The sequence below is a fragment of the Thunnus thynnus genome, chromosome 5, assembly GCF_963924715.1.
Source record: "Thunnus thynnus chromosome 5, fThuThy2.1, whole genome shotgun sequence".
Classification (NCBI taxonomy): domain Eukaryota; kingdom Metazoa; phylum Chordata; class Actinopteri; order Scombriformes; family Scombridae; genus Thunnus; species Thunnus thynnus.
The window spans coordinates 31,336,224-31,363,830 of record NC_089521.1 but is presented as its reverse complement, the minus strand read 5'-3'; the positions used below and the strand labels follow the sequence as shown (position 1 = coordinate 31,363,830).

General features: G+C 40.3%; 1 protein-coding gene across 3 annotated transcripts in view; it reads left to right on the top strand.

Moving 5' to 3' along the window:
- Nucleotides 1–25,949, top strand: part of itga11b (integrin, alpha 11b) — a 49,134-nt gene extending 23,185 nt beyond the window's left edge. For 2 of the 3 annotated variants that reach the window (XM_067590707.1, XM_067590709.1), the window contains 20 exons: nucleotides 1,745–1,889; nucleotides 2,511–2,659; nucleotides 3,216–3,359; nucleotides 4,451–4,654; nucleotides 4,734–4,864; nucleotides 5,730–5,902; nucleotides 10,593–10,735; nucleotides 10,850–10,960; nucleotides 11,872–11,957; nucleotides 12,068–12,272; nucleotides 13,905–14,003; nucleotides 17,039–17,115; nucleotides 17,377–17,460; nucleotides 18,021–18,117; nucleotides 19,584–19,697; nucleotides 19,842–19,928; nucleotides 20,080–20,190; nucleotides 20,424–20,519; nucleotides 22,491–22,604; nucleotides 24,247–25,949. In XM_067590707.1, coding sequence (XP_067446808.1) covers nucleotides 1,745–1,889; nucleotides 2,511–2,659; nucleotides 3,216–3,359; nucleotides 4,451–4,654; nucleotides 4,734–4,864; nucleotides 5,730–5,902; nucleotides 10,593–10,735; nucleotides 10,850–10,960; nucleotides 11,872–11,957; nucleotides 12,068–12,272; nucleotides 13,905–14,003; nucleotides 17,039–17,115; nucleotides 17,377–17,460; nucleotides 18,021–18,117; nucleotides 19,584–19,697; nucleotides 19,842–19,928; nucleotides 20,080–20,190; nucleotides 20,424–20,519; nucleotides 22,491–22,604; nucleotides 24,247–24,327 — 2,451 coding nt within the window. In that variant the 3' untranslated portion in view covers nucleotides 24,328–25,949. The remainder of the gene's footprint in view (nucleotides 1–1,744; nucleotides 1,890–2,510; nucleotides 2,660–3,215; nucleotides 3,360–4,450; nucleotides 4,655–4,733; nucleotides 4,865–5,729; nucleotides 5,903–10,592; nucleotides 10,736–10,849; nucleotides 10,961–11,871; nucleotides 11,958–12,067; nucleotides 12,273–13,904; nucleotides 14,004–17,038; nucleotides 17,116–17,376; nucleotides 17,461–18,020; nucleotides 18,118–19,583; nucleotides 19,698–19,841; nucleotides 19,929–20,079; nucleotides 20,191–20,423; nucleotides 20,520–22,490; nucleotides 22,605–24,246) is intronic. The other variant, XM_067590708.1, reaches the window with a different exon arrangement.
- Nucleotides 25,950–27,607: the final 1,658 nt, after the last annotated feature.

Here is a 27,607-nt window from a genome sequence, read left to right as displayed (position 1 = left end):
CCACTCGTTAGTTTTAGGAGTGAAAAGTAAAAATGTGAAGCTGATGTGGAAAACAGACGACACGCTCTCATCTCTGGCCGAGTCGTCCTGCAGGAAAACCGTTCTCCTCTCCTCCTACTCGATTATTAAAGCAGCATTTTGACATTTAACAGTGAATCTGCAGATCAAGAGTTGGTCCATGTGCAGCTCAGATCCTGCAGCTTTGTGGCGGTGCCATCGCCAACGATTTGGTCATTCACTGTGGTCCTTCATGCACTGGCCCGCTGAGACTATGACTCAACAATTTAATAACTTTCATATCTGGTCTTAACGACTGCCAGAGTTCATCTGAGTGTGTGACTGACTGCACAGTTTCACTGAGTTTTAAGACGATACTGAAGCTCAGTATCTGTAAATTGATTATAATTTTGTTCCAAAATAACCAGCAGGCTTGCATTGTTTCCTCCCTCCGTCTTCCCGTGATCATGAGGTGGAGACAAGAGTTCTGCAGCCTGAAACTGAACCTAAACTCCACCAAGTTGCTTTGTCATTGATACCCCTATTTACAAAAAAATATGCAACCGTATCTGGATAAGTTATCCGGTTAAGGAAAAACACATGTGAACACAGGTGTAAATGCACTCAGGATGCGATCGGATCAGCCAGACCACACTTGGAGGTGGTCAGACTCTCACTGAGATCAACTCTCAGCAGGTGCAAATGCAATCTGGACAGCGTGATCGCATTCATATGAAAAAAATCATCCCAGTAAGTTAAAGGTCACCTAGTTCCACATCTTCCTGCCAGCTAAAGTGAGAGCCCTGCAGAAACTACAAGTAGCAGCAGTAGCTAGAAGTCTCTCCCCTCACGAAAAGTGAGTTAGAAATGAATGGACAGCAGCTGTTTCCTTGACCTGTGATGCACCTTGTTTGTTGCCAAGTCCGCCAGCTCCGTCCTCAGCTCATTTGCATATTGAGATCAGATCACAATGGCAGCTCCATTGAGAAAACATTTTAATATCAGGTTTAAATGCAAAGACCCATAGATCAGATGTCATTATCTAGATACAGATCACATGTTAATACCAGGTTTCAGTCGAGAGACTCATGATGTCAGACTTAAATAAAAGATTTAAACTCGACTTTGACTTCAACCGATGAGAGGAGAGAACATTCTCATCTAACTTTTAGTGCTGCGTTTTGGTTTGCTTGGAAAAGAAATCAAACCAAGAGGAAGATGAAACAGGTTCATGAACTCATCCACTGACTTCGACTAAAGCAAATCAACTAAAGGTTTGAAAACACTTTGAAAAGCTGAGTGACTTCCTGGTGACGGCCTGCATTCATGTATGTCATGAAAATGATTTTTTTTTTTTTTCAATTAAATTCTGATAATGCATAGTCACTTCAGAGTGTTTGTGAAGCTCAGAATAGGTTTCAGATGATAAAATCTACTTATGATCTGTGTCGATGGGAACTTTCTGTGTCCTGTAATTTGAGCTGCATGATGGGAAAAACATTTCCAGTCATCATGGTAACATATGTGGAAATATCAAACACCAAAACATCCAACTTGGAATCACATATTGCAAAAATGTGTCAATGACTGTACTGATGGATTCACTCAACAGTAAAGACATTAAATCTGTAAGCTTTCAGCGCTCAGACGTCTCCCTGCCCTTTGAATTCTCCTCATGTTATATACATGTGATACAATGTGCTGGCTGTATTAGTGACCTCCATGTAAATCCATGTTTTGCCCTCAGGACGGCATTCTGCTCGGGGCAGTGGGCGCCTACGACTGGAACGGAGCCGTGCTGAAAGAGACTAAACATGGGAAAGTTGTTCCACCGAAATCCTCCTATAAGGAAGAGTTTCCAGAGGAGCTGAAGAACCACGGAGCCTATCTGGGTAATTATAGAGACTGTGTTTTAAATCTTATCTTTGTGTCACGAGTAGTAGTGGTGTGTCTCTAGCTTTAAACCAGTGGAAACACCTCCGTTGTTGTCCAGAAAACCAGTCAATGAGCCACATTGTTGCACTGGATGACATGTTCCTTCATTATGAAGAGTTTGGTCACGTGGTTTTGTTTAGAAATGGCTGCAAAGACTAATAACAGCGTTTTCAGTCTCCGCAGAGTAGTTCCTGTAAGGCAGATGCTGCAGAGCATGAGAATGTGTTTCTGTTTATGGTGTTTCGCTAGCTTGTTGTGCTAATTATCACAACCTCCTCAATTTGTACTGAAGTTCTCTGGGAAATTTACAACGTAGCACAAAGTCAAGAGTGTTTTTAATAGTTTTTGGACAAGAACGGAGGAATCAGATATATCAGGCTATGGACTCACACACGATACTTGTAAGTAGATCAGTTCACTGTTGGTTTGGCTCTGCACATGAGATTTACTGACAATATGAAAAATGCAGATAATCACCGGCCTTATCTTTTAAGCTCTTTTAAAGGGGGGAAAATAAGGGAAAACAAACAGAAGAATAGGAAATCCTCACTGATCAGTTTCTGGTGTTTTTGTTTCAGGTTACTCTGTGGGTTCACTCATTTCATCCCATGGCTATCAGCTCTATGTGGCCGGAGCTCCGAGGTTCAACCACAGCGGCAAAGTCATCATCTTCACCCTGAAGAACACCGGAAACCTGACCATCCTAAACGCGCTGCTGGGAGAGCAGGTCAAACACACACACACACACACACACACACACACACACACACACACACACACTCGTACAAACATGTACATATTCTTCCTTATCCACACATGTGGGACACATGGCTGTATACAGATTTATCCCGAGGCTCTTAGTAAAACCAGGACCAACCACTGGCTGGTTTACAGAAACAGAGAAAGAGAGAGAGAGAGAGAGAATGAATTATATCAATGTCAGGTCTCTTTCATTCTTTCTTTCAGTCAAAACTCACCTAAAATTTCGGCATTGTGAACACTTTTCTGAACAATGGTGTGGTAATGGAAGGAGCTGTTATTTTTGGCGTTAGCTGGAGCGCCAAACAAAGGCAAAAACATAAATTTGATCTCACACAGCTGCACTTAACTGATGACTTTGCAAATGTACAAAGGGCTGGAACAACAGCAAACAAGTATGAAATCATAGCAGTGCATTAGGGACAAGAGACAAACTCTGGCTATTATTATCCACTGCTCTAATATAGTACAGTGTTAAATAAATGTTAATCTTCATGCTCATGTTTTGTTTTGTTCTTTCGCAGATCGGGTCGTATTTCGGCAGCGAGTTGTTATCGATGGATATAGACAGTGATGGACAAACTGACATCCTCCTGGTGGCGGCACCCATGTACTACAGTCAGGGCTGGGAGAGAGGGAAGATTTACGTCTACACCGTCACACCACAGGTACTTACACACTAGAGATGTGCAGAGGGGGTCCAGGTATCATTGGGTAATTCGTAAGTCATTTGTAATTCAAAAACCAAAAAACGGTAAATCTGTTATTTGTTTCAAAACAAAAAACAAAAAAAACATTTTTGGTGTTAGAATCAAATAACGAAAAACCAATCAAACCCGGCCCGTTTTTGGTTTTTGCCGATTTGTTTTATCGTTATTCCTTTTTGGATCCGTTTTTGCGTTTGAAACCAAAAACGGAAGTTACAGGGGTTTTTCCTTTTTTCATTTTAAACCAAAAACAAAAAACGGAAGTCACGTGATCTATTCCTTTTTAGTTTCCCAATGAAAATCCAGAAAACCAAATTAAAAAGACTGTTCAATTTTGGTTTCGAAATCAAGTATTTTTGTCAGTTTTGTACGATAGCGGAGGCAGTTACATTAGCCTACCCATGATCCTCAGCGACCGTTGCTATGGTGAAGACGCCAGTGACAGCCTTAACATATAGTCAGTATAACATTATGTAGTACTGCAGATTATTGGTTATGATCGGGATCAACGTACTTTACTGTTCATTGAACTGTAAAGAAAATAATGTGTGCTATGGACAAATAAACGAAGTGTATGAAATATATAAAGGTGACAAGAGAATAAATTAAACATAAATAATTAATAAATAATTACATCATGTAACAGTGGAGGTTGAATAAAATGCACTAAAGTCCAGTTTGATGAAAATTATGAAAGTGAAAGTGTAGGGCTTAAATGAGGGATGTGACCCGTCTTCATCCCGTTACACACACGGGCGTGGCTGTCGCTGGCGTCTTCACCATAGCAACGGTCGCTGAGGATCATGGGTAGGCTAATGTAGCCGCTTCCGCTATCGTACAAAACTGACAAAAATACTTGATTTCTAAACCAAAATTGAACGGTCTTTTGAATTTGGTTTTCTGGATTTTCGTTGGGAAACAAAAAAGTAATAGATCACGTGATTTCGTTTTTCATTTTTACGTTTTTACACACCAAACTTTAACAACAACTAACATATATCATGGCAGCAAATGAACAGAAAGAGAAACTAAACTAAACGTTTTCCCTACAGACATCCTTCATCCTGCAGGGGATGCTGGAGGTTTCTGACCACTCCCAGAACTCCCGTTTCGGTTCGGCGTTGGCTCAGATCCCCGACATGAACGGAGACGGATTCAGGGAGCTGGTGGTCGGAGCGCCACTGGAGGACGACCACCAGGGGGCGGTGTACGTGTTTTATGGCCACGACAAAACCATCCAACCGCAGTACAGACAGGTGAGTGACTCTGAACCAGTAATAGAAGGAATATGGGCAAGAAACCCAAACCGTGTTAATCCCTCCTCTCCCTCTCCAGCGTCTCTCTGCAGCTGGGTTTTCTGCAGGTCTGAAGTATTTCGGTCGAAGTCTTCATGGCGTTCTGGATGTTAATGCAGACGGGCTTGTCGATCTTGCAGTGGGAGCGCTGGGAGCTGCTGTGATCATCTGGTCAGACACATTTGTTTTTTTACTTAGGAGGACAACTACAACCACTACGTGCCTAACCCCCAATTTCTCATTGTCAATAAATGTCATGTTTGGATCCAAACCAACAATGAACTATGTCTATCCAAAGCCTGATATATATCTTATTCCTCCGTGCTGTAGACCTCCGCTGTTGTCCAAAAACTATTAATACACGTCAGTTGTTAAACCTAAGAAAAATATAGAAAATCACCAGACCTTATCCTGTAAGAAAACAAAATCAAGCCTTAAGCCCAAAATTTAATGGTTTAAATTAGACATAAAACATAAAACACTAATAAAACCTAGAGTATGTTTGGCCGTCACCATTCAATCCAGCTATCAAAGGTTAAAAAACATCATCACCTCTCCAAAACTGAATCAGTTCTCCACTGATTTATTATTCTACTCCTGTAGAAGTGTTGGACTCACAATGGTCAGTTCTAGAAAAAAAGCTCTTTATCATCTTTTTTTTATTCTGCACATTCTTGAAGCTGTGGAGCCTCCAGCCGAGCTGAGGAGCTGCAGAGGTCCGGTAACCTCACTGCAGATTTGTTTCATTTTCAAACTCGTAGTCTTCAGCCCAAACTGATGCCGATTCAAGTGACATCACTTAAGGCAATTTATCAGATTTCACACATCTCCCTCTGGAGACACAAAGGGACTTATACAACTTTTTTCCCCCATACGCAGTAGCACTCCCCAGCACTTGGAAACTTTGATGAATAAAATCGTTTGCGTTTGCCTTTAGGTGGTCCAGTTTTTGACTGACTCCCCACAACATGACTAACACAAGTGAACATGACACACAAACACAGCGGACTGACCAAAGCCTGCTCCCTCGATCCAGGTCTCGAGGTGTGGTTCGGATTCAGGCCAAGCTGACCTTTGAACCCGAGAAGATCAACATCTTTAACAAGGACTGTTGGCGAGGAGGGAAGGAGGTCACCTGCATGTCTGTGATCGTCTGTCTGAGTCTGGACTCAAGGACAAACACCAAGACCAAGACCAGGACGGATGTCGGTAGGTGGACGGCGTGAAATAACACATGATTCTGTTCATGGATTCGAGATTTTGATATTGAAGTAATTACTTTACGGCAAGCCTCGGCTGGCTAGCAACTGATTGTGTTTTCAAAGGTTAATTATCAAGAATATCAAGAATATGTAGATGCACATATTTATGTTCTTGGGGAATTTGGCCAAAAATTTGGGGAATGTTTGTGAACCTACTTTTTGTCTTGCATGTGTTGCCAGCCACCTACCTTTACGTATTAAAGGTTAAATAAAAACAAATTAATAAAATAATTAGCTTTGCGCCATGTTTCGCCAAATCAGTTGGTTTTGGTTGTCATTCATAAAATGTTCAGATGTCCACAAACGAAGTCGTGTCTTGTACTGGAATCACCAGCTCAGTTTTACTCACTGAGTGGAAGAACATGATGCCCAAAGCTGGATTACTAAACCTGGGCACCAGATTTGCTTCCTGACATTTTTTCTGATAATTTGTGGCCCTTGTGGTTTGTTGCTCTTCCAGTCCCTCTCACTTTTACAGTTTCAGTCTGATTCATTCTCTAAAACCACTCTGCACAGTGTCCTTTAACTGTCCGAATGCCAAAATCCATACGAGAGAAGTTGATCTTAATATTAATGCGCTATATGTTATTACTGTGAGCTCACAGCTATTAAACTTTAGAGCAATGATTTACAGCTTTGTTTGCCCTGAGTTTCGTCTCTCAGGAAACATACACGCTGCCCTGTCCTCTTGATGGACGTTGTTGTAACTGTATGCTGCCTGTGAGGAAGCCTGCAGACACTACTCAGGGCTTCATTTAAAGATAATTCTCATAAAAAGACCTCATAATAATTATTATAAAGTATCAGGTCTTTATCAGTCATTACCATTAGGTCATAGCCTGTGTATAAAGACGGACGTAGCGAGGTGTGACGTCTCCTGTTGGTTTGCATTGGAGCCGGTTTGAAGTTGAGTAGCAGTTTATGGTTGGCGCCATCTTTTCCGTTTGGAGCCAGGACCTTCCAGATAAGGAGTGCAGGGTGTCTGGAAACATGCCCCGCTACCTCAGACGCAAGCTAACACTAGCTTACTGGGAACACCGAGCGCTGCACACTTGCGCCAAATGTATTAAATGTATTTATTTGTTTCTGAATATAGTGATTGAGACCATAATGACTCAATAAATATGAATGACTCAGTATTTCTAGAGAGAAGTTTTGAATGGGAGTCAGTTGGAGCAGCTAGCAGCCGTCGGTGGCACTTTAAGGTATTTCAGCCTCAAGCTGTGGCAGCTGCTGCTTGGTTAGTGCATTTTAATGCAGTAATTTACATGGTATGTTTTGTACACTACAGTTATTATAGAATGCATAAAACCCAATTAAATCATATGTTCTTATTTGCTAGATGATATGCTATACTGTATTTGGTTGAAGAATCAAACCCACACTCAGCCGAACAATGTTTTCTGTTTTCCCTGTTCAAGTGAAAACAGGCACCATCTCGCCATCCTCTACTCTTAGTGATGGTGGTAAACAGCTGAACTTTGATGAGAAAAGCTTTATACAAACAACAGATTACAACATCAATAAACAAGTGTCAAAACAGACCAGCAAGGTCAGACAACAGAACTCAGATTTGGACTCAAAGTGAAAAGCTGATTCATGTTGGAGGAAGTTCAAAGTGACAAGACCTACTCTGTGTTTCTGGTGTGACTCTAACACACTCTCTCTCTCCTTCCCCTAACAACTAATGTTGATGTGCCTTTGAGCAAAGCCTTTGACAGTGAATGTTGACCCTTGTCTGTCACGACAGCATCGGAATCACACAGATGTTTGGCGTTTTTATCGTCCGTCTGTGTGTGGAAAGTGTTGTCCTGGTCTTTTCCTCGCCGCAGAGATTCCCCACAGTGCTTTTTGCAGCCACGCTGCTGTCGTGTCTCTGTGTAATTAGCTTCAGATGTTTGGGCCGGCTGCATGGAAACCTCGCTAACATGCTAACCCCAGCCAGCCGCCATTAAAATGTGTCACTCCTCCTCCCTCCATCACTTCATACCTTCATACCTTCCTCTCTTCTCTTTCTCCATCAGCTTCTCATCTTCCCCTCGATCATCTGGACCAGATTAGACACACACAAACAATAAAACATACACACACATACACACACATACACAGAGGTGGAGATGCATGCATGCACACACGCCAACACGCTACATGGTGTCAAAAGAACATGCTTCGGCGGACGGTGTTTCAGAAGGAGGACGGGAGCCGAGGTCGACAAAATCTGAACCTCTGCTTTAAGATTTACTCAGGTTTGAGCTGGAGTTCACTTCTTACAGTGCAGACGTGGCGTTTTTGAACACGGACTGAAGCAGCTCAGCTCTCTGTGTGCTCATAAATCAAAACCAAACTTCAGTTGTTAAACAGATGAGAATGAGCTCTGCAGTTACACTCAGCACCAGCATCCAGCAGCTAATAACGAAGCAGGAAATGCATCACTCCATTAATCAATAGCAAAGAAGAAGAAGTTATTACTCCATTAAAAAGTCATTAGGAGCCCAACTAATTCCATTACTTTTGAAGTTAAAAAAGCTGGTGCTGTGGTGAATTTGTGGTTTTGGCTAAATGCGCTTAAACTGACGACTAATATGTCAGGTACCTTCTGTTAGCCATCATCATCAGACAAACATTGACTGCGCTGCCACATCTTCATACAGATGTAGAAAGCTGCTCTGTGTGACAACCCAGATAGGCCACTTCAGGCAATGATGCAGCACTGCTGGTCTTCTTCTGGCCCAGAAAAAATGGTTGTGAGTCTGAAATAGCAACACATGTAAAATAGCACATATGGCCCAAATATCCCAAATCACATGTGGACCTTTCTCAGGTATGTGTGTTCTGGATCTGGATGTGGGCCAGTTCTGGTTTATCTGGTTTGTTCTTGGTTGACATACGACTTGCTTGTTGCCCAGATCTGGGAAACAGGAACAGACCGCCCAAGTGCCATCATTCCACGAGGTATGTGGGCCGGATGAAAGTGCTAAAAGTGTTGGGTGTGGGCCGGATCTGGGCCAAAGCAATGTTGCTATCTGGGAATGTTGAAGTCTCAAACACATTCACATGCACACACAACTTTCCTGTACTTGTTGTTACCTACTTGTTGGCTCAGGCACGATGTCTTCCCTCACATCCCGAGTCACAACGATATTCATCTACAATATGTAATATCAGGTATCAATAAGGAATCTGTCTATTTTTATATATTCTGTATAGTTTTCATGTATAAACTTCATTTATTTTACTTGTTAAACCAAACCTACACCCTTGAGTACCTATGATTGGTCTAATAAATGGTTACAATGATTGTTCCTGTTTCTGGGTGGGAAGCCAGTGAGGGATCCCCTCCTTGTGGCAGCGCTAATGACCTCTATTGTTTTATCAGGACGTCTACAAGGTTATAAATATCTCTGATGTCCCGATCACAGATAAACGTCCATAACTCTGCTATGAAGTCAATTTCAAATAAGATACTCATCATAACTAACATGATATAACTCATAACATTGCAGATGTTTCCTTTTAATCATCAGTTTTCTTCAGTGTCACAGTAATCTAGAGATAGTTGTCTGTACATCCGTGGTGCACACAGTGCAAACAGGAAGTGTCAACAGTTCATTCAGGAGGACTTTTCATGCTGACAGTCTGTCAGAATGAAAGCAAAAGCATAACTAACGCTGACTCAATGGAAACAACACTTCCTAACTGTAAAAACTTATGACTAGATGATTCCTGATAACAATGGGAGTAACAAAATCCATTTATATTGTTTTTCGGTTTGCACAATCACACTGAGGCTCTTGAAACACCAGAAAGTGTGACTTGGAAGCATTATCAGTGATGAACTCTGGGTCAGAGAGCGTTTCAGGTCTTAGATCATCAGACACCCGCACCCATGCAACCCAGCCGGGGTTGATCAGTCCCCAGCTTGTGTCCAAGTAGACCATGGATTACTCGTCTTGATCCACAGCCACCACAATGCTTTTTCTGCTGCTTTGATGATGTTAGTTCTGGCTCTTCTTCCCTTCAGCCCTCTGATGCCAAAGAGACTGAGTGTCCGACATAGAGACTCTCTCCTCTATCTGTTCATATACAGATATTCTCCCTGTGTTGAAACCTGTGGACACACAGTCAAAAACTCAAACCATTTTCAATTAAACAAATACATAAAAACTTCTCTAAAACACATATAGTAACACTCATATGAACATTGATATTTCTGAGTAGCCCAACCTAAACAAAATAACAATATATGTCAGACATGTAGAAGTACCAAGAATTAACAGCCTGGGGTTCAAAGGGTTAAAACAACAGGAATGTGAAGATCGTCAGTGGTTTCGTCATCTCGTCTCCCTCCTCTTGAGTACATTCACATAAAAATATCTTTTTATTTTGCCAACTTTTCAGTAATTCACTTAAAAGCTGTGCAGCATTTGGAAATAGAACCGATGCAGTTTACACTAATGAGCGCACACAATGACATCACTTCCTTTTATATTACCTGAAAGACCTGTAAAGTGTGTTCTCTGTGTATTTACAGTCTCGTTGAGCTGCGTATGCGCTGGATGAGACTGGACTGATTTCCCTCCGTTAAGCCCTCGTTCTCCTCTTCTTCTTCCTCCTTCTCCTCTTCTTCCTCCTCCCAGCTGCTTGGTTCAATATGGTGTTGGACGAGAGGCGTATTCCTCCGCGAGCCGTACTGGACGAATCAGACCGACAGCAACCCAGGACTGTGGTTCTGCCAGCTGAGAGCTGGCAGAGCTGCCAACGCATCGGCTTCTCCGTCCAGGTCAGAACAATCTCACAAACACACCTCTATAAAAAGGTCAAGTCAGAGTCAGTGAAGTTCCCTAAACACACATAAAGCATCATCTACCCTCTGGCTGACTGTTTATCTTAACAGGAGACAACAGATTACGGACGTCCCATCACGGTTCTCCTGGAGACGGGGTTGCAGGACCCAGACGAGGGGCCGGTGTTGGACCCGGACTGGCCGAGCACGTTGAGGGCCGAGGTGAGAGTCGGTCACGGTATTTTACTTCCAGTGGATGTTACATTTGTCTCTCTGAGTCTGTTAACAATTATTCTGAGAGTCTGTTAACAATATATTTTGATTGTGTGGTGCTGTCTCTTGTAGAATTTTTCTTCCTGACAGGAAATGAAGGCTCCTGAAACAATAAAAGTATTCGAAAAACAACAAATATTTTGGATGGATTGCGGTTATATTTTGTACAGACGTTCATGGTCTCCAATAAAATGGGAATATTTAAAATTTTTGGAGATAAATGAATTGGCCTACCTGGTATGAATATTACATTAGTATTCAAATTTACTATATTATAGCTGCGTACTTGTACTATATATGTTGTGTGTATGTGTGTTTTTATGGATAAATTATAATTATTATGTTCTGCTTTTGTTATTATTTAGTTTATTTGTGTTTAGGTTGTTTTTCTATGTCGGGCGGGGGAGGGAGGAGGGGTTTATATACTTGTTTCTTGATTTTTTTCTACCTTCTTTAAAGAAATGTCAATAAAAAGATGCAGAAGAAGCCTTCTGACTCTGGTGATCCTCTGACTTTTCCTCTAGCGCCACCATGAGGTTGACATCAGTGATTTTTTTGCGAAATATCTCAACAACTATTTGATGGATTCAATTTGTTCAGACATTCATGATGTATTTTTATGACTTTGGGGCTCCACTGTCTTTTCCTCCACTGCGACCATGAGGTTCAGTTTTATAATTTAGTAATAATGTTAAAATATCTTGACAAGTCTTGCATGTGTTGCCATAATATTTGGTACAGACATTCAAGTCCCCTTCAGGATGAATTGTAAAAACCTTTCATCTATTTTTCCGTCGTCTATTCAGCTGTTTTGTTGCTTCATCAAAGAGAAATGAAATAATCCTCGTCTCTCGCTGTAGCTTCCCTTCTGGAACGGCTGTGAGCAGGAAGATACCTGCGTTCCCGACCTCATCCTTGACAGTCACACTGACCTCATGGATGTCCAGTGAGTAACGCCAGCTCATAAACACACACACACACACACACACACACACACGTGTATTATTATCATGTTATTAAGGAACCCAGATAACAGTTTCCGTGTTTCCCTTGAAGGCAGTTCTGCAGCTCCAAAGAGCAAGCCGCCTGGTCCATCTGCAGCCAACAGGGGGCGTCGGAGGGCCCGATGTACGTGGTGGAGGCCGGGCGGAGGAGGATGGTGGTGTTCGCTCGACTGGAGAACCAGGGAGAGAACGCCTACGGAGCCACAATCCAAATCTCCACCTCGAACAACCTGCTCTTCTCCAGCCTCATAGTCAAGGTGTCGTAGTAGCTCTTTAATTCTATCTAATTATATATAAATCTCAAATAATCAGACACTGTGGAAAAAAAACTGACAGACAGGAGAAAACATCCTGCAACAGAGTGGAGAAGTTTTATCATTATTTATTGTTCAGGCTTTCCAACGAAAACAACTTTCAGTTTTCATGGATGGGAAGCCAGTGAGGGATCAGGCTCTTTTTGCTGCACAGGTTGCATGAACTTCAGAGTAGTTACAGCTTCAGGTTTTCTTTCAGGTCACTAAAACGCAAAATTTTAGAATCTCAGATAAGGTGCGTTTCCATGCACCTGTTTTTATTCACATTTTCAGTTTGCGCATAAAAAAACCCTGAGTGGAGACGCTAAAAATTCAACAAACTAACAAACAAAAAAATCTAGATGTGTTTTAAAATGTTTTATTTGGCTGAAGTGGGGAAGTTGTTCTATCTATAAAAGAAAAATGTGACAAAGTGCAATATAAACAGACTTGAAACCAAGCGGCAACCTCCGGGGCTGTAAAATGAAGCCAATGAGGAAGTGCCAAAAACTGCAGTTCCTTGAATGGCCACTAGAGGCTCCAAAAGCGAGTCAATCCCCATAGACCCCCATGTTAAAATGCCCAACTTTACAGCAGAAATAAACATGTTTACAGCCTGGTACAAAAAAACGGTTTTGGTCTCTGTAGCTAATTTCCCCTTTCATGACAACTGTACGGGGGGTGAATTTTTTTATAACTCACCTGTTTAAATTTAATTAAGCTGTAAAGTTATGTGTAATGAAGGACATGGCTGCTTTGAGTGACAGGTCCGCCAGCCGCTAGGTGGCTTGTTTCAGCCATTCGGCCCGCCTCTTTGCCCATTTTTGATTGGCTGGGAGTTAGGCAGAGTCACATACAGTCACGGTAACTACGTCCGTATTTTTATACAGTCTATGCTTGAAACATGTGACTTAAACATCACTCGAGCTTCCACTGAAGAGCTGAAAACATCAGATCTGTGTGGAGCGATGAGGAGACTGTGACCTTCCTCAAATTAAAACATGAAATAAACAGAAATGTCATATTTCCATCAGGTTTTCCATCGTTTGAGCTTTGACTGCCGCTCTTTTAATGACATCATCTCGTTGTGTCTTCTTCTTCTGCAACGGATTAATGGCACCGACTGGAGAATTAGCGCCACCTACAGTTTATCTTGACGAACTAAATGTTCGCATAACGTCAGTGGATGGTTGTCTTTTGCCAATTTTTGTGGAACTTCAGTTTTATTTTGCGCTAAATTTGGATGGAAACTATTATTATTGTCGGCTTTGGAAATGTTTTATTATTTTTGTAGCTATTTATTATGACAATTTATTTTTATTTTAAGTTTATTAAGTTTGTGGATCTCAGGAAAACTAGCAAAGATTGTTTGGCTCAAATAATTTTCTACACCTTTAGTTAGCAGTAATGAGGATCACAGTGCAACATTGATTATATCTCTCTCATAATCTGGAGAGAAAAAAGAAAATTGCAAGTATTCAGAATTAGCTACAACTCTGATCTATCAGCTCTAGTTGGTAATGAGCACTGAGACTCATCATGTCAGACGGAAAGTGACTCTATGACTCACCAGGCTCCTCCCTCGTTCCCCCGCAGGACCAATCAGATATTCAGATCGAGTGCTTCTCTGAGGACAGATTGGCCAATCAGAGGAGCTGTAACATCAGTGCTCCATTCATGAAGTCGTTGTCTCAGGTAGGTTCTGACATCTGTACACAAAGACCATCTATGTCCTTAACGGATAATTTACTGCTACTACTAACATACTACTAATCTAAGTAATAATACACCTTTACCATTTACAGTACATATCACTACCATCTTACTTGTGCATGCGCAGTAGCCTCTTCCTGACATCGATGGCCAAAGCGCAAAACCTCCTATCTGTAGAATTTTCTATTACATCTACTACATCTTTTTACCTGAAAACAAACTTAATTTTATTTTTAATTTAATTTTAATTATTAACTTAATTTAGAGCATCGTTTTGTAGAACTATATAATAATATAGTCCAAAAACAGTGTATTATGTATTTGGTATCCTTAACAAAAGCATTCTGCAAGAAAACTAGTTTTTTTTTTTGTTTTCTCAAAAAAAGTGCATTTTTCAGATAGGAGGTTTTGCTCTTCGGCCATCGACATGATAATACTTTCCAGAGACTCTTATTAGTCATTTGAGTAGTTTCTAAACTAACTAAAGTAGCCAAACTCTTCATAATGATGTCACCCAGTGCAGCTGTTTGGCTCATTAACACATTTTTAATAGTTTCTGGACAACAACGGAGGTCTACATCAATCAAAGAGGTATGAGATATATTAGACTTTGGATACAAGCACACACAGTACTTCTAAGTAGAGTTGATTTGGCTTTGCACATATTTCTTTGACAATAAGAAAAACATAGAAAATCGCCAACCTTATCATTTACTGAGAAATGTGTGATGTTGTTTGTCCGTGCTTATCGTTGTTGTTGCTGCTTTTCTTGGCCAGGACACTCTTGAAAATATTTTTTTACCTAAATTCCTGGTTAAACTGTAATCGTTTAGCTGGATTTACATAATAAACTGGCAATTATTCAAACACCACAGTATGATATAATTATAAGTGGCATCATTTTAAAGCTTTATTTTATGAAACACGACAATATCGAATCAATCCAAACATTTGAGTGAAATGTAAGTTTGTATAATTGTGTAACAGATAATAAAACAGGTGTGAGACCATCAGACAGCTGTTATATAGTCAGACTAATGATAGTGATTAAACAGAGAAGGAATATGCTTCGACGGACAGCCATTGACTAAAATCCTTCATTAGTTTAATGATCGTCCCTGTAAACACGATCACGACCCCGCCCTTCGCTGTAAGGCCCCCCGAGGGCCCCCGCTTCACAGATGCCTTTCTGAATAAAGTCCAGTTTATTGGTCCAGACTGTGGTGCAGATTATTGCCGGTTTCCTCTTAACGAGGCTTTGGTTGATGAAACAGGTGAGATGTAGCCGGAGGGGGGGAACACATGAGGCACAGCTTCAGTCTGCTCACAGAGACGCAAAAACCACGAAAACACAAACCTTTAACATGTCGGGATCCGTGTGACAGACGAAGCATCGCAGTTATAATATCGTAAAACCGTTGAGATCTAAAGGCGAAGGAGGATCAGAGGCTTGAATTTTTTATTTTACGGTTCTAATTTGAACGTTTTTAAAATATTTCTCACTGTCCTTTAACCTCATTATTTCTGCTCTAAGACACCGCCGTCAGCTAGTCGTCCTTCTCTCTCTTTCTTGTGGTTTTGCTGTGATCAGGAAGACCTTGTGTTAACATCATTATGCAGTCTCCAAATGTGCTTTGTGGAAATCCACCTGGACCTTTTCATGAATAAAACACTGTAGAATCATCACACTGTGGGCTATTGTCTTCAAATATGAGGCATGTATTCACTGGTATTTAGTTTACAGCCTTGTACTGACCTCCATCTGTACAGACAATCATACACACACACGGTTATTTAGACTGAAAACAACATTTTTATTTTAGATGGACAGTTTTTACTGACTTCAAAGACCTTCTGCTCTGTTTCTGTGTCACCTCGAGGGTTTCTGACACTTTCACAAGAACCTTTGAGAGGTTTCTGGCACAACTTCACCTACTTCCACGGTGCACAGAGAAGGTTAAATCTAAAGAGGTCAAAACTCCAACAACACTATATGTATACAGAACAGCTTTATTGTTAAACCAATGTGTTTCAGCTTGTGGTCTTCATCAGGGTCTTCATAAAACTCATTACAAACAGCTTGTAAACAGAGTAGGTTAGTAGGTAATGTATGAAGCAAAAAAGGTAAAATAATATATATGAAAGACAGTAAATCGTGTACATCCAGACACATATCAGCCAATGGGGCATCTACAAAGATGGTGTAGCGACTACTTTTCAAAAAAGGCCGCTAAGAGACTTAGTAGGCTCCTATATGTGACACAACCATACAAAACCATCCGGAAGTCCAGATGACATTTTACTGATGATAAACAAAAATGAAAGAGTCTGATAAGCAGCTGTTGCACAAAAAATATACAAAAAAATGCAATCCGAAAGTGATGAACAGACGATAGTAATGATGGTGACGATGGTGACGATGGTGACGGTCGACAGAAAATATCAGAGCTCTGCCAACTCCCTTTGACCAAAACTCCCACCACCACCTGAGTGAACAGGTTAAATAATAGGAAACCACACCCATGTGTTAAGCAACGTAAGTGACGCAATATGTGATGCCCACGTCAATATATAAACTACATATTTTAGCTCCTACAGATGGGTTGGATATATGGTCATGTGGCTTCAGGCCAGTCGTCTCAGACTAACAGAGAGGCAAGAGGAGGTCCAAGAAGGGACACAGGTGACGCCGTATTTGGTTTATTAACTGGAAAAGTGCAACTCAGGGTTGGTACTTGGGTTGTACAAATGTGCCTATTTGATATGGCATACTTTAAAAACACTTACACACACATCATACACACATCTGTATACTTCAAGTGTTGCTGGAATTTTGAGCTCTTTAGACGTTTCATTTCTGGCAAGATTATTAATACATGCAGACATTTTAATTTGGTTATGTTTTTGCTACAAAAGAAGACGTTAAAAACACGGATATGTGCTGTAACTGAACGTGATGCTGTCAAGTTAATCTACAGGAAGTTTATTTAAAAGCAAACCTCTCTCTTCCTGTCCAGGTTTCTTTCCATGTGGAGTTTGAGTTCAGCCGTTCTGTCTTCCTGGATCACGTACAGGTTCTCATGACGGCCAGCAGGTGAGACGGCAGATGTCACACTAACGTTTGTTCTTCACTTATTTTATAATGTGATGTTGAAGCAGAACTTAATGTATGCAGAGAGAAGTGATTACATTGTAGGAACCGATATTTGTTCTCTCTGTCACATTGTTTAATTTAGGCTTCAGTTTTCGGTTTTTATGCATGAAATCCTCACAAGTCTGTGCGTACATGTGTGTGTGTGTGTGTGTGTGTGTGTGTGTGTGTGTGTGTGTGTGTGTGTGTGTGTGTGTTGATCAGTGAGGGTGATGAGGGTTACCCAGACGACAACATTAATGACATCTTCCTCCCTCTGAAGTACCAAACTGACCTCCTCTTCACCAGGTGAGTGATGTCACAGTGATGTCACTGCATGAGATGAGATTACAGACATATTATTGATCCTTCTGGTGAATCTGTTACTGTTGCAAAAAATTCACAGAGAAATTGATCATGTACATAAATTCTGTGTGTGTATAAATTAGGAAATATCTCAATTCTTTCATGAATACAATAATTATTTATCAGCAGGATTAAAATAAACGTATATCTGAACAATCAGATGTATCAGTTAAAGGATGTATTGATATTTAGACCTACATATATAATTGAAGAGTTTGGATTAAAGATGGATGATCAGCACTGTTTTACTGATGTGAACCGTTTTACAGCATCAGAAAACATGAACAGCTTGATGTCTGGTGTTAGTTTATGAATGAAGGAGCTGTCAATCAAACCGGGACTGATATCATGATCTAATTCTGAGTTTTAAAGGATCAAATCAGCTGCAGTTCAGACATATTCTGGGTGAAATTACCCTTTAAAGAAATAAGACCAGTGGACAGTGATTTAAATGTATTTCTCTTATTTCACATGTTAAACTCTTCTTCTCTTCTTCCTGTCAGAGACCCCAACCCTCCTCGGTTTGAAATCAGATCAGACTCCTCCTCATCCTGGGATCAATCCGGCAGCGGCTCTCCCACCTTCAACCTCACTTATTATGTGAGTTGCAGAAGCAGAATCACTTCCGCTCATGTCACAGCATGAAAATAATAAAATCAATCACATGCTGGCTCACTGTCACACTCTCACGCTTTATGGGGGACACTTACAAGTCAAAATATATATACTGGGAAACATAATATACTTTAGTCTATGGCAAGAAATCTCAAAAACAACTCTCCTGATTGATATTTATAGTCCTCAGAGGATGACTGCTAATGATGGTGACCCCCTGACCTTTCCTCTATAGCTACCATGAGGACGTTTTCAGTGTTTATAATCAATATTTTTAAGATAAAGTATGATCTGTCAGTGTGTAATGTGTTGGTCGTGGCTCGTAGTGATGAACCTACAGAGAATTATCAGTGACTCTGCAGCTCCTCTCGGCTTTACGGAGCTTTATAGTGAGTTTCAGCTCATTGTTTATCTGTCTTTACTGTTCTGGTTCACTCTCAGTGCTCTCATAGCGTCATTTTTGGCAGCAGCAGGCAGCTGTTTTCAGAGAAAAAACTCTAAAAAGCCGCTGTACACTACCTGCTCAGCACCAAACGGCAAACAGACACAGTTAGCTGTAGACTAGCTGGTGAACATAGTGGAGCATTTAGCAGCTAAAGAGCCAGATATTTCCCTCAGGAGTTGGTAGAGAGTAAAAACAGAGCTAAAAGAGAGTGAATATTGGACTTAGATTCACCAGGTGGACAGAAACACGACTCCACATGAATGATAATGTTGCTCCGTAACTGTTGGATGTGGAAATAAACAACTGTTTGCTAACAAGTTCAACATATCAACTTAACAGGTGATGATGTGTCAGTGTTGTGTTCACTACTTGTTTGTGATGAAAACTAGTGGACAAAACATCAGTTAATGCAGGATATATTAAGTATAGAGGGAACTCATAATTACATAAAAGAAGATGGAAGAAGTAAAGAAAATGAAACATACGAGCCAACGACCCAAAATTTTCCATAATTGTTAAAAACCTTTCTAATCCCCTTTCAAAGTGCTCTACTTGAGATGTGATACACTTGTCCCAGCACTTCTCTTATTCCTGGAAACATTTCCTCCAGTCATCTTTTCTCACCGTGTCCAGAAGCCTCCTGCGATTCTTCCTGGATTTCTTCCACAGTGTTTCGGTCCCAAGTTTAGTTTCACCAAACTGCAGGCAGATGCTTCCCAGCGGAAAATCCAATAACTACACCCGACTCCTGTGCTATCAATGGCTTATGGAATTTTTGGGCTCCCCTTTGTATGTGTCTGAACTCTTGCGTGTTTAAACTGTTACAAATATTGTCTTTTATTCGGCATATTTTTCAAGATAAGGATTAAAAAAACAAGAAAAATAAAAAGTAAATGACCAAACTTTGTCAGAATAACTGCTCGAATGTTTTGAACATCACAAACAAATGAGACGTAACTATCAGGTCCAGTTTTCTGATCTTGTTTATTTCTCTTTCTGCATGCAGATCCAGAACCTGGGCATGTTCTCTGTGCAGGACGTCCTGTTCAGAGCTGATATCTGGGCTGTGAGCAGGCAGGGGAACCAGCTGGTGAAAATTACAGAGTGCAGCATAGAGCAGGTACGAGAGGAAATGTTAAAATAAACTTTAAAGATGATAAATGTGAGGAAGCTGTCTTGTTGCTGCTGTCATAAAATAGTAAAAGGACTCTGCAGAGGAAAATATTACTGTGGTGGGCGCTAACGCTTCTCCTCTTCCTCTCAGCAGGTAGCCGGGTCTCACTGCATCGTGCCTCAACTCAGAACAACCAATCAGGTTACAGCTGAGGACCTGTCTCACCTGTCACAGCTGGTAAGTGATGGTTTCTTCATACAGCTCAGTCGCTAAGCTCAAGAGAAGTCCAGGAATCAGGAGTTGTTAAAGAGAAGTGTGTGTTTTATTTTATTTTTTTTTTTTGTGTGTGTGTGTGTGTGTGTGTGTGTGTGTGTGTGTGTGTGTACAGAACCACAGTAACAGCGTGAGCATGCCGGTGCAGTGCAGACTGAACCTGCCGGCCTCCAGAGAGGTGAAGTTGACGCTCAGAGGAAGACTTCAGCTCCCCACTCTGCTCGCTGTGAGGCATTTCAAAATAAAATGCATCTTTATAGAGCTTTTCAAAGGTTTTATTTTGTAGTTTTGGATGTCTGAGTATTGTAATTTGCAACCAAAGTGGAACATGAGAGATATTCTTATTTTGTGAGAAACCACAAGATGTTTAATAAACCTCCTGAGTTGAACCGAGAAACCTTGATTTTCTTATTATTAATATGTTGGGTTTAACTCAATGGCAACCACTTCCCGTTTCAGATAAACTTCAGGTCTCTGGACTTGCTGATTGCCGGCGCCATCCAGCTGGAAGCATCCAGTCCCATGTTCCTGCAGGAGGACAGACCTGTCAGACAGGTAAAACTCTTCTCTCTACTCTCAACAACTAATGGATAAATACACTGATGAACATGCAGCACTGTGCAAAAGGTTTCAGGCGCTTTAGATGTTTAATTTCTTATCCATCATGCAACACCATCAGGGAGGCGTCTGATTGGTCCAAAATTTATTCTGCAGCATGACAATGAGCCCAAACATCCAGCCAGAGTCATTAAGATCTATCTTCAGTGACAAGAGAACAAGGAGTCCTGCAACAGATGGTCTCTGATCTCAACATCATGGAGTCAGTCTGGGATTAACATGAAGAGACAGAAACAGCAGAAGAAGAACTGTGGCAACTTTTCCAAGATGCAGGAACAAACTGAGGAGAACTGCTGCTGTTTCAAAGGCAAAGCTGCTCACACGAAACATTAATTTACTTTAGGTTTCTTCTGTTAACTCAACTTTGTTTGAGGTTAACTGATAAATCCAAACTATTTATTGAAAGGCTTTTAGTGCCCAAAACCTTTGCACAGTACTGTATGTCTGAATGAAGCTGTGACTTCAAGTAAGTGAATTATTTTTGTTCACTTCAAACAGGTCATATGTTCTTAACTTTAAACTCTTCCTGCAGTGCCCCCTGGTGTGTGCACGCTGGTGTGCACAATTTGTTTACATGTGAAACTGGTTTATTTATTAATACTTAGTCATTAGTCCAAAGTCCCAAACACACTGTTATAACTGAGATATAAACTGTATGAGATATAGAACTTTGCTGCCATCTGCTGTCAGAAATCATTATTACAGTCAAGTTTCCTTCATTACTGCACATGTTTTATTATAATAAAACATGTGCAAGGGGTGGACAAAATAACAGAAACACTATAATACCATCCAGTGCAGCATCGATGCAGTAAGTTCTGCCTTCATGAAGCTTAAAATGTGAAGTTTTTGCTGATTGTGTTGATTTAACTTGTTTTTATGTAGTTGTAGTTTAATCGCTTTTATTTTGCTTTTTATATGCTTTATTTATATCACACCATCCTGTATATATGTAAAAACAGGTGCTGCAACTAATGGTTATTTTAATTATTGATTAATATGTTGATTATTTTCTCAATTAATCAATTAGTTTGGTGCATAAAATGTCAGAAAATGGTGAAATCTTGTTTTGTCCTCAACTCAAAGATATTCAGTTTACTGTCACAGAGTCCAAAGAAACCAGAAAATATTCACATTTAACAGCTGGAATCAAAGAATTTTTTTCTTCAAAAATGACTCAAAACTATAATTGATTATCAAAATAGTTGGTGATTAATTCAATAGTTGGCAACTAACTGATTAATTGACTAATCGTTGCAGCTCTATAATATGCATACATGTAATTTATTTTACATGAGCACTTAAACGTTGTCTTTTTAAAAAGGTTTTTACAAAATCTATTTAATGTAAATAACTGTCTTTAAAATTCAAGTTCAGCTGAATGTAAAACACTTTGAAACTTTCCTTTTCTTCCAACTTCCTGTTATTTTGTCCACTGTGTGTGACATTGATGTCTCGCTAAATAAACTATGACGTCCAAACATTAGAAGCTCAAACACAAACTTATTCTTAGAGAAGAATATTTTCTGTTTTTTATATCTTAAAGGTTATTCAAACTTTTTCATGTCTAGAACCCTAAACTGACTCAAATTAGACCCCGGACCCCCATCTGACAAGATTTTTGCTTTTAGATGTTTTGTTACAGAAAGTGTATGAAACCCATGACCAAATCAGTCATACATTCATGTTACTTATGGATGAAATTACAATGAAAATAAAGTATTCCTCCTCTTGCTGGGGATCCCCTTGAACCCCCTCAAGGACCCCTGAGGGTCTGTGGACCTCACTTTGAGAACCACTGATTTATAGGAAATGAGATGGTTAATCAGGTGGGGAAACCTGCAGAACTGAGTAGATTTAATTTGGTCGGTGGATGACATGAATGTCTTCTTTGTGTTGGAACTGCAGATAATCCTGGAGCTGAGGAAGGATGAAGATTACACCATTCCTGTCTGGATTATACTGGGAAGCACACTGGGAGGACTGCTGCTGTTGGCCTTACTGGTCCTGGCCCTGTGGAAGGTACACACACACACACACACACACACACACACACACACACACACACACACACACACCAGGCACATCTGGGGACCCTCTAGAACTCATTAAAATGGTTCAACTTTGCGGGGACCAGTATTTTGGGTGTTAGTGGGCCCTCAGTCTTGGTTCCCTTCAAATATAGAAAAACAAGACCTCACACACACACTTCTGATTCTTCGTCCACCACTGACGCCTGACTGGAAGATGTGATGACTGGGTATTTTCCACTAACATCAAACATTGTTTTCTCACTGCAGTGTCTTCTAAACTACTCTGATTATAACAACAAATACGTATATTTGTCAAAGAACAACAAAATTGCTATGACACCTCTTTCTGGTTATTTTGGAGATTGTTATGTTTGGTCCAGTGTGTCTTTTCATCATGTTTTGTTTGGTTGAATAAAGAAAATGGGTTTGAAATTGCACAGAATGCAATTTCAGACAAATGGAAATTTCTATTTGCAAAAAAATAACTGATTTACTGTTGGATCTTTTTCTGTTTGGTATCTTGAACGAGGCCCCATTCAGACTGGATTCATGTCTGTAAGGGAGATGATCTGGACTTTATCCAGTCCTTCTCCATATGTGGGTCATTTTTCACCCCCAAACCCAGTAATAATTACAGCTGCAATGACTGACTGTAATTTAAATCCTGTCCAGACCAGCGGTGGAAGAAGTATTCAGATACTTTACTTCAGTAAAAGTAGAAACATCATAATGTAAAAGTACTCCATTACAAGTAAAAATCCTGCATTTCTCAAGTATTTTCAGCTAAATTTACTTCAAGTATTAAAAGTAAGAGTACTCGTTCTGCAGGCTGTGTCTGATATATAAAATACTGTTAATAAAGTACATCATTAGCATCAATGTGTGAGCAGCATTTTACTGTTGTAGCAGGTCAGACGTGGAGCTGATCTGAACTACTTTATAAGGTTCATGAGGAGCTGATGATGAGATGATCATTTGTGTAAGAAAGAAGAAAAAAAAAACAAAGTCCTGCAACATAAATTTAGATTCATTTTTCCAGATTTTCACTTTGATTTTTTGTGAAATATTGGAGAGTTTGACCTTTTTGGGCTTTGAACAGTGATTTATTTGTTTCCCTCTAAACTGTAGTGGAGTAGAAATATCAGGTGGAATAAAATGGAAATACTCAAGTACAAGTACCTCAAAATTGTACTTGTTGTAAGTACAGTACTTGAGTAAATGTACTTAGTTACTTCCCACTATTGGTCCGGAGCGACATCTTTATAATTTAAAGTGGATCTCTGAGTTTTTTTCCTTCTACTACAGATACTGCTGTTTTTCAGCTGATATTTGTTTACATTTTTGCAAGTTGGTTCTTTTAAAAGTCTGCTGAATTAGCTGCTAGCAGTTCCTGCTTGCAACGTACCTGCTGATGTACAGACAACTATCACTGGATTACTTTGATAAAAATGTGACGATGCTCAGGCCAGCGTTGAAGCCTCTTTTTTCTGATTTTTAAGCAGATTTATGGAGGTTTATTTGGAAACATTCACCTCATCTGAATGGTGTTTTAGTCTACCTGCTGCTTCCAGCTGAAACTTTAAATATTTGTACTGACGAAGCTTCTGTTGGTTGTACTCTTTTCTCCTCAGCTCGGCTTCTTCAACAGACGGAGGAGACAGGAGGAGGAGGAGCAGCCTGTAGCCAATGGGAAGGCAGCGGAGGAGCTATAATGTGCAGGCGACACTGATGCTGCGTTCGGTCGGTCCTCCTCAACGTGGAAAGTCTTTTAAAAAATGATCACATGACCAAGTTCTGTGCTTGTGTGGTTTTAGTCACAGCATGAACTGGAGCAGAAAAAAAAACAGACATAAACTCCTCAGTTTGTTCCTGTTAGCAGTCTGGACATGTTGTCCGTCGCTACATGTAGCCTGTTTCAGGCGTTTACATAGAGAAAAACAGAAGTTAAAGGGGACATATTCTGCACATTTCCAGGTTCGTATTTATATTCTCTGCTTCTACTGGAATATCTTTGCATGAATTCCAGTTAAAAACTCCTTATTTATCCTCTACTGGTCCTTTATTCAGCCCCTCAGTTCAGCCTCTGTCTGAAACAGGCTGTTTTAGCTCCTGTCTCTTTAAGGCCCGCCTCCTGATGAGCCCACTCTGTTCTGATTGGTCAGCTTCAGGAAGCTTCATCCAGCTCCAGAGGCTACGTAAACAAACTATAGCAGCAAGATTTCACTTCTTTTTCTCATTCTTTACTCCAAATGGAAACTTCTCAAATCCATTTGTACATGTTAGAGCCTGAAAGAGATCCGTAATATGAGAGCGGACAAAGATTACAGAACGGACTGCTGACGACATCATCTGGAAAGTAAAAAAACATTGCAAACAAAGCTTCCAGTGCAGCTAAAACCTGGACTTTGTCTTACAGGGAGCAGTTTTACATCAGAACAGGATATAAATGACAGAAAAGAAATCACACAAAGCAGAATATGTCCCCTTTAAACTGTGCATTTTACTATTAGCCTGGCATGTGGTTTGCTAGCTGAGTGCTACTTCCTGGCTTTAAATTGAGAAACTGCAGACTTTATGAGTTGATGAGGATCACCTGAACCCATCACAAGCCTCCACCTGTCACTCAGGGACCCTGATTGCCCCCCATCCCCCACCCTACCCCCCCCTTACCCCCCAGCCAATCGCTCCCACCAGTTACAGCCATCGTTAACCAAACATATTACCACACCTCCGATCAGCTGATGACACTTTTAAACTTCCACAGACGTGGTTTCAGATAGAATATGCGACTAAACCGGTAAAACCCGCCCGACCAAACGTGTCACTCGATGCCTCACACGATGACGTCACGATGATGTGAAAACATGCTGAGCGAAGCTGCTGAGTCGGCACGTCTCTACAACGAAGCTGATGCGTAAAAACCGATGAGAGTGATGAAGAAAAACAATCAAAATACAGTAAAACCCAGTTTATAAAATAATAGAAACCATTTAAAACCAAATGAAGGCAACACAAGACTACCTAAGATGGCTTTCCTTTTTTTTTATACTAATGGAAAAATGTAAATGCATCTTATGACCTTATATTGTATATTATTTCCAGCTGATGCACTTTGTTGTATAAAGTCAAACTTGAACTTTTTTTTTTTGTAAATATTCACATGTATGAATTCACAAGGATAGAGGCATTATTGTTTGATTGATGATTTCTGCGGTGTGTTTGTACTGATGTGTGATGCCACTCTGCCTGTGGATGAACTCCATTCACACAAGTTGGATATGTGCAGTATTTTGTGTCCATATTGATATCGGAAATAAAGCGAAGAAATGTGTGAGTTTTTTGTGTTTCCTGTTCATAAGGAGGTTTGGCACTGGGAGCACTGGCACAGGTTGAACCAGTCTAACCAGTCATCTGATGTTTAGTACATCCCCCTCTGATCCTCTTACTTCTAGATATGTGTCCAGTTAGTCATTGCAGTTACTATTTTCTTTAGATTTTTGCACATTTATTTAGTTTTTTAAGATTCTTTGTTCATTGACAGTCAGTCCGCCTCGTCTGACCTTCTGGTTCAGTTTCCTTTTTTTTTGCAGAACAAGTTCAGTAACGTCACATACGAAGGTCTGACCTTCTCACTGTGAGTTTAATGTTTGGGTGCAGAGAGACGGTGACTGCACGGTAAACAAGAAAAAGTCTCATTAAAGTTGAAGTGATTTATGCAGCCGAGAGAATCGATGTGCTCGGCAAATTTTCATTAAAATCTGCTGGAGATTCATCTTGTGAACGCAGTTGACATTACGTCATGAAGGTGGCGGGACAGTAAAGTATCTGCAGGATTTATGACATCATAACTAGTTTGGAGTCAGTCGTGCAACTTACACAAGTGTGATGTGGAAACTTGAAGCCTCCGGTGCACATCATCTATCATCTATTAAGGAGATATTCAAACTTTTCTGTGGAAAAACCACGTCAGACATGAATGATTAGTCAAAGCAGAGTCTTGTCATGTGACTTTAAACATGTCTGAGGGGAACGTTTGCAGGAAAGCTTAAAGGTCACCGAAATAATCAGGATTCATCCTCTGAGGAGCCTGAATATCCGCAGCACAATGCAGTTTTTATGAATGGCAGAAATATCTCCACAACTGTAAGATAGATTAACATGAAACCTTGTACAGACATTCATGTTCCCCAGAGGATGAATCACACTGACTCAAGTGATTGTTTGACCTTAACTCTCACATCACCAGTAGATCAAACTATATACTGGTTTCTGTCACTGGTATACACGTCAAGTCAGCACTGGTCTTCTGGCATGATGATCTGCTGTCTGGATCATTGTGTTTCTGGATTATATTTTTCTTTTTGTTTCTATCAATTTTTGTTTTTAATCGTAAGTTTTTATCATCTACCTGTTCAGAGTTATTTCACTCATTTCTAATCTTTATATTTGACTTGTTTTTCTTTTTCTTTTTGTATTAATGTGATTTTAAATTGTTTTATTGTTGCTCATATTGTGTGGACCTCAGGAAGACTAGCGACCACTTTATGGAAGGAAGAGAGAAAGAAAGTGAACTTATGCTGTGATATTATCTCAACATCTACGGGATGGATTGGCATATAATGTTGTACAGACATTCATGTTCCCCTCAGGCTGAATCCTACTGACTTTAGTGAGCATGCTAACACGCTAAACTAAGATGATGAACATGGTAAACATTATACCTGCTAGAAATCAGCATGTTAGCATTGTCATTGGGAGTATGTTAGCATGCCAACGTTAACGTTTATCTCAGCACCTCTATAATATATATACCAGAGTCAGCCTTATAAAACATCACAACTCATGTCATTAAATCAAACCCAAACTATTCATGACCTTTGTGCCGTCAGTGGCAGCTACAGCGCTCGGTAGAAGATCTACCAGCTCAGTCTTGTCTCATCAGAGAAAAAACGAGTGAAAACAGGAGAGAACATAAAGGACAGGAGAACTCTG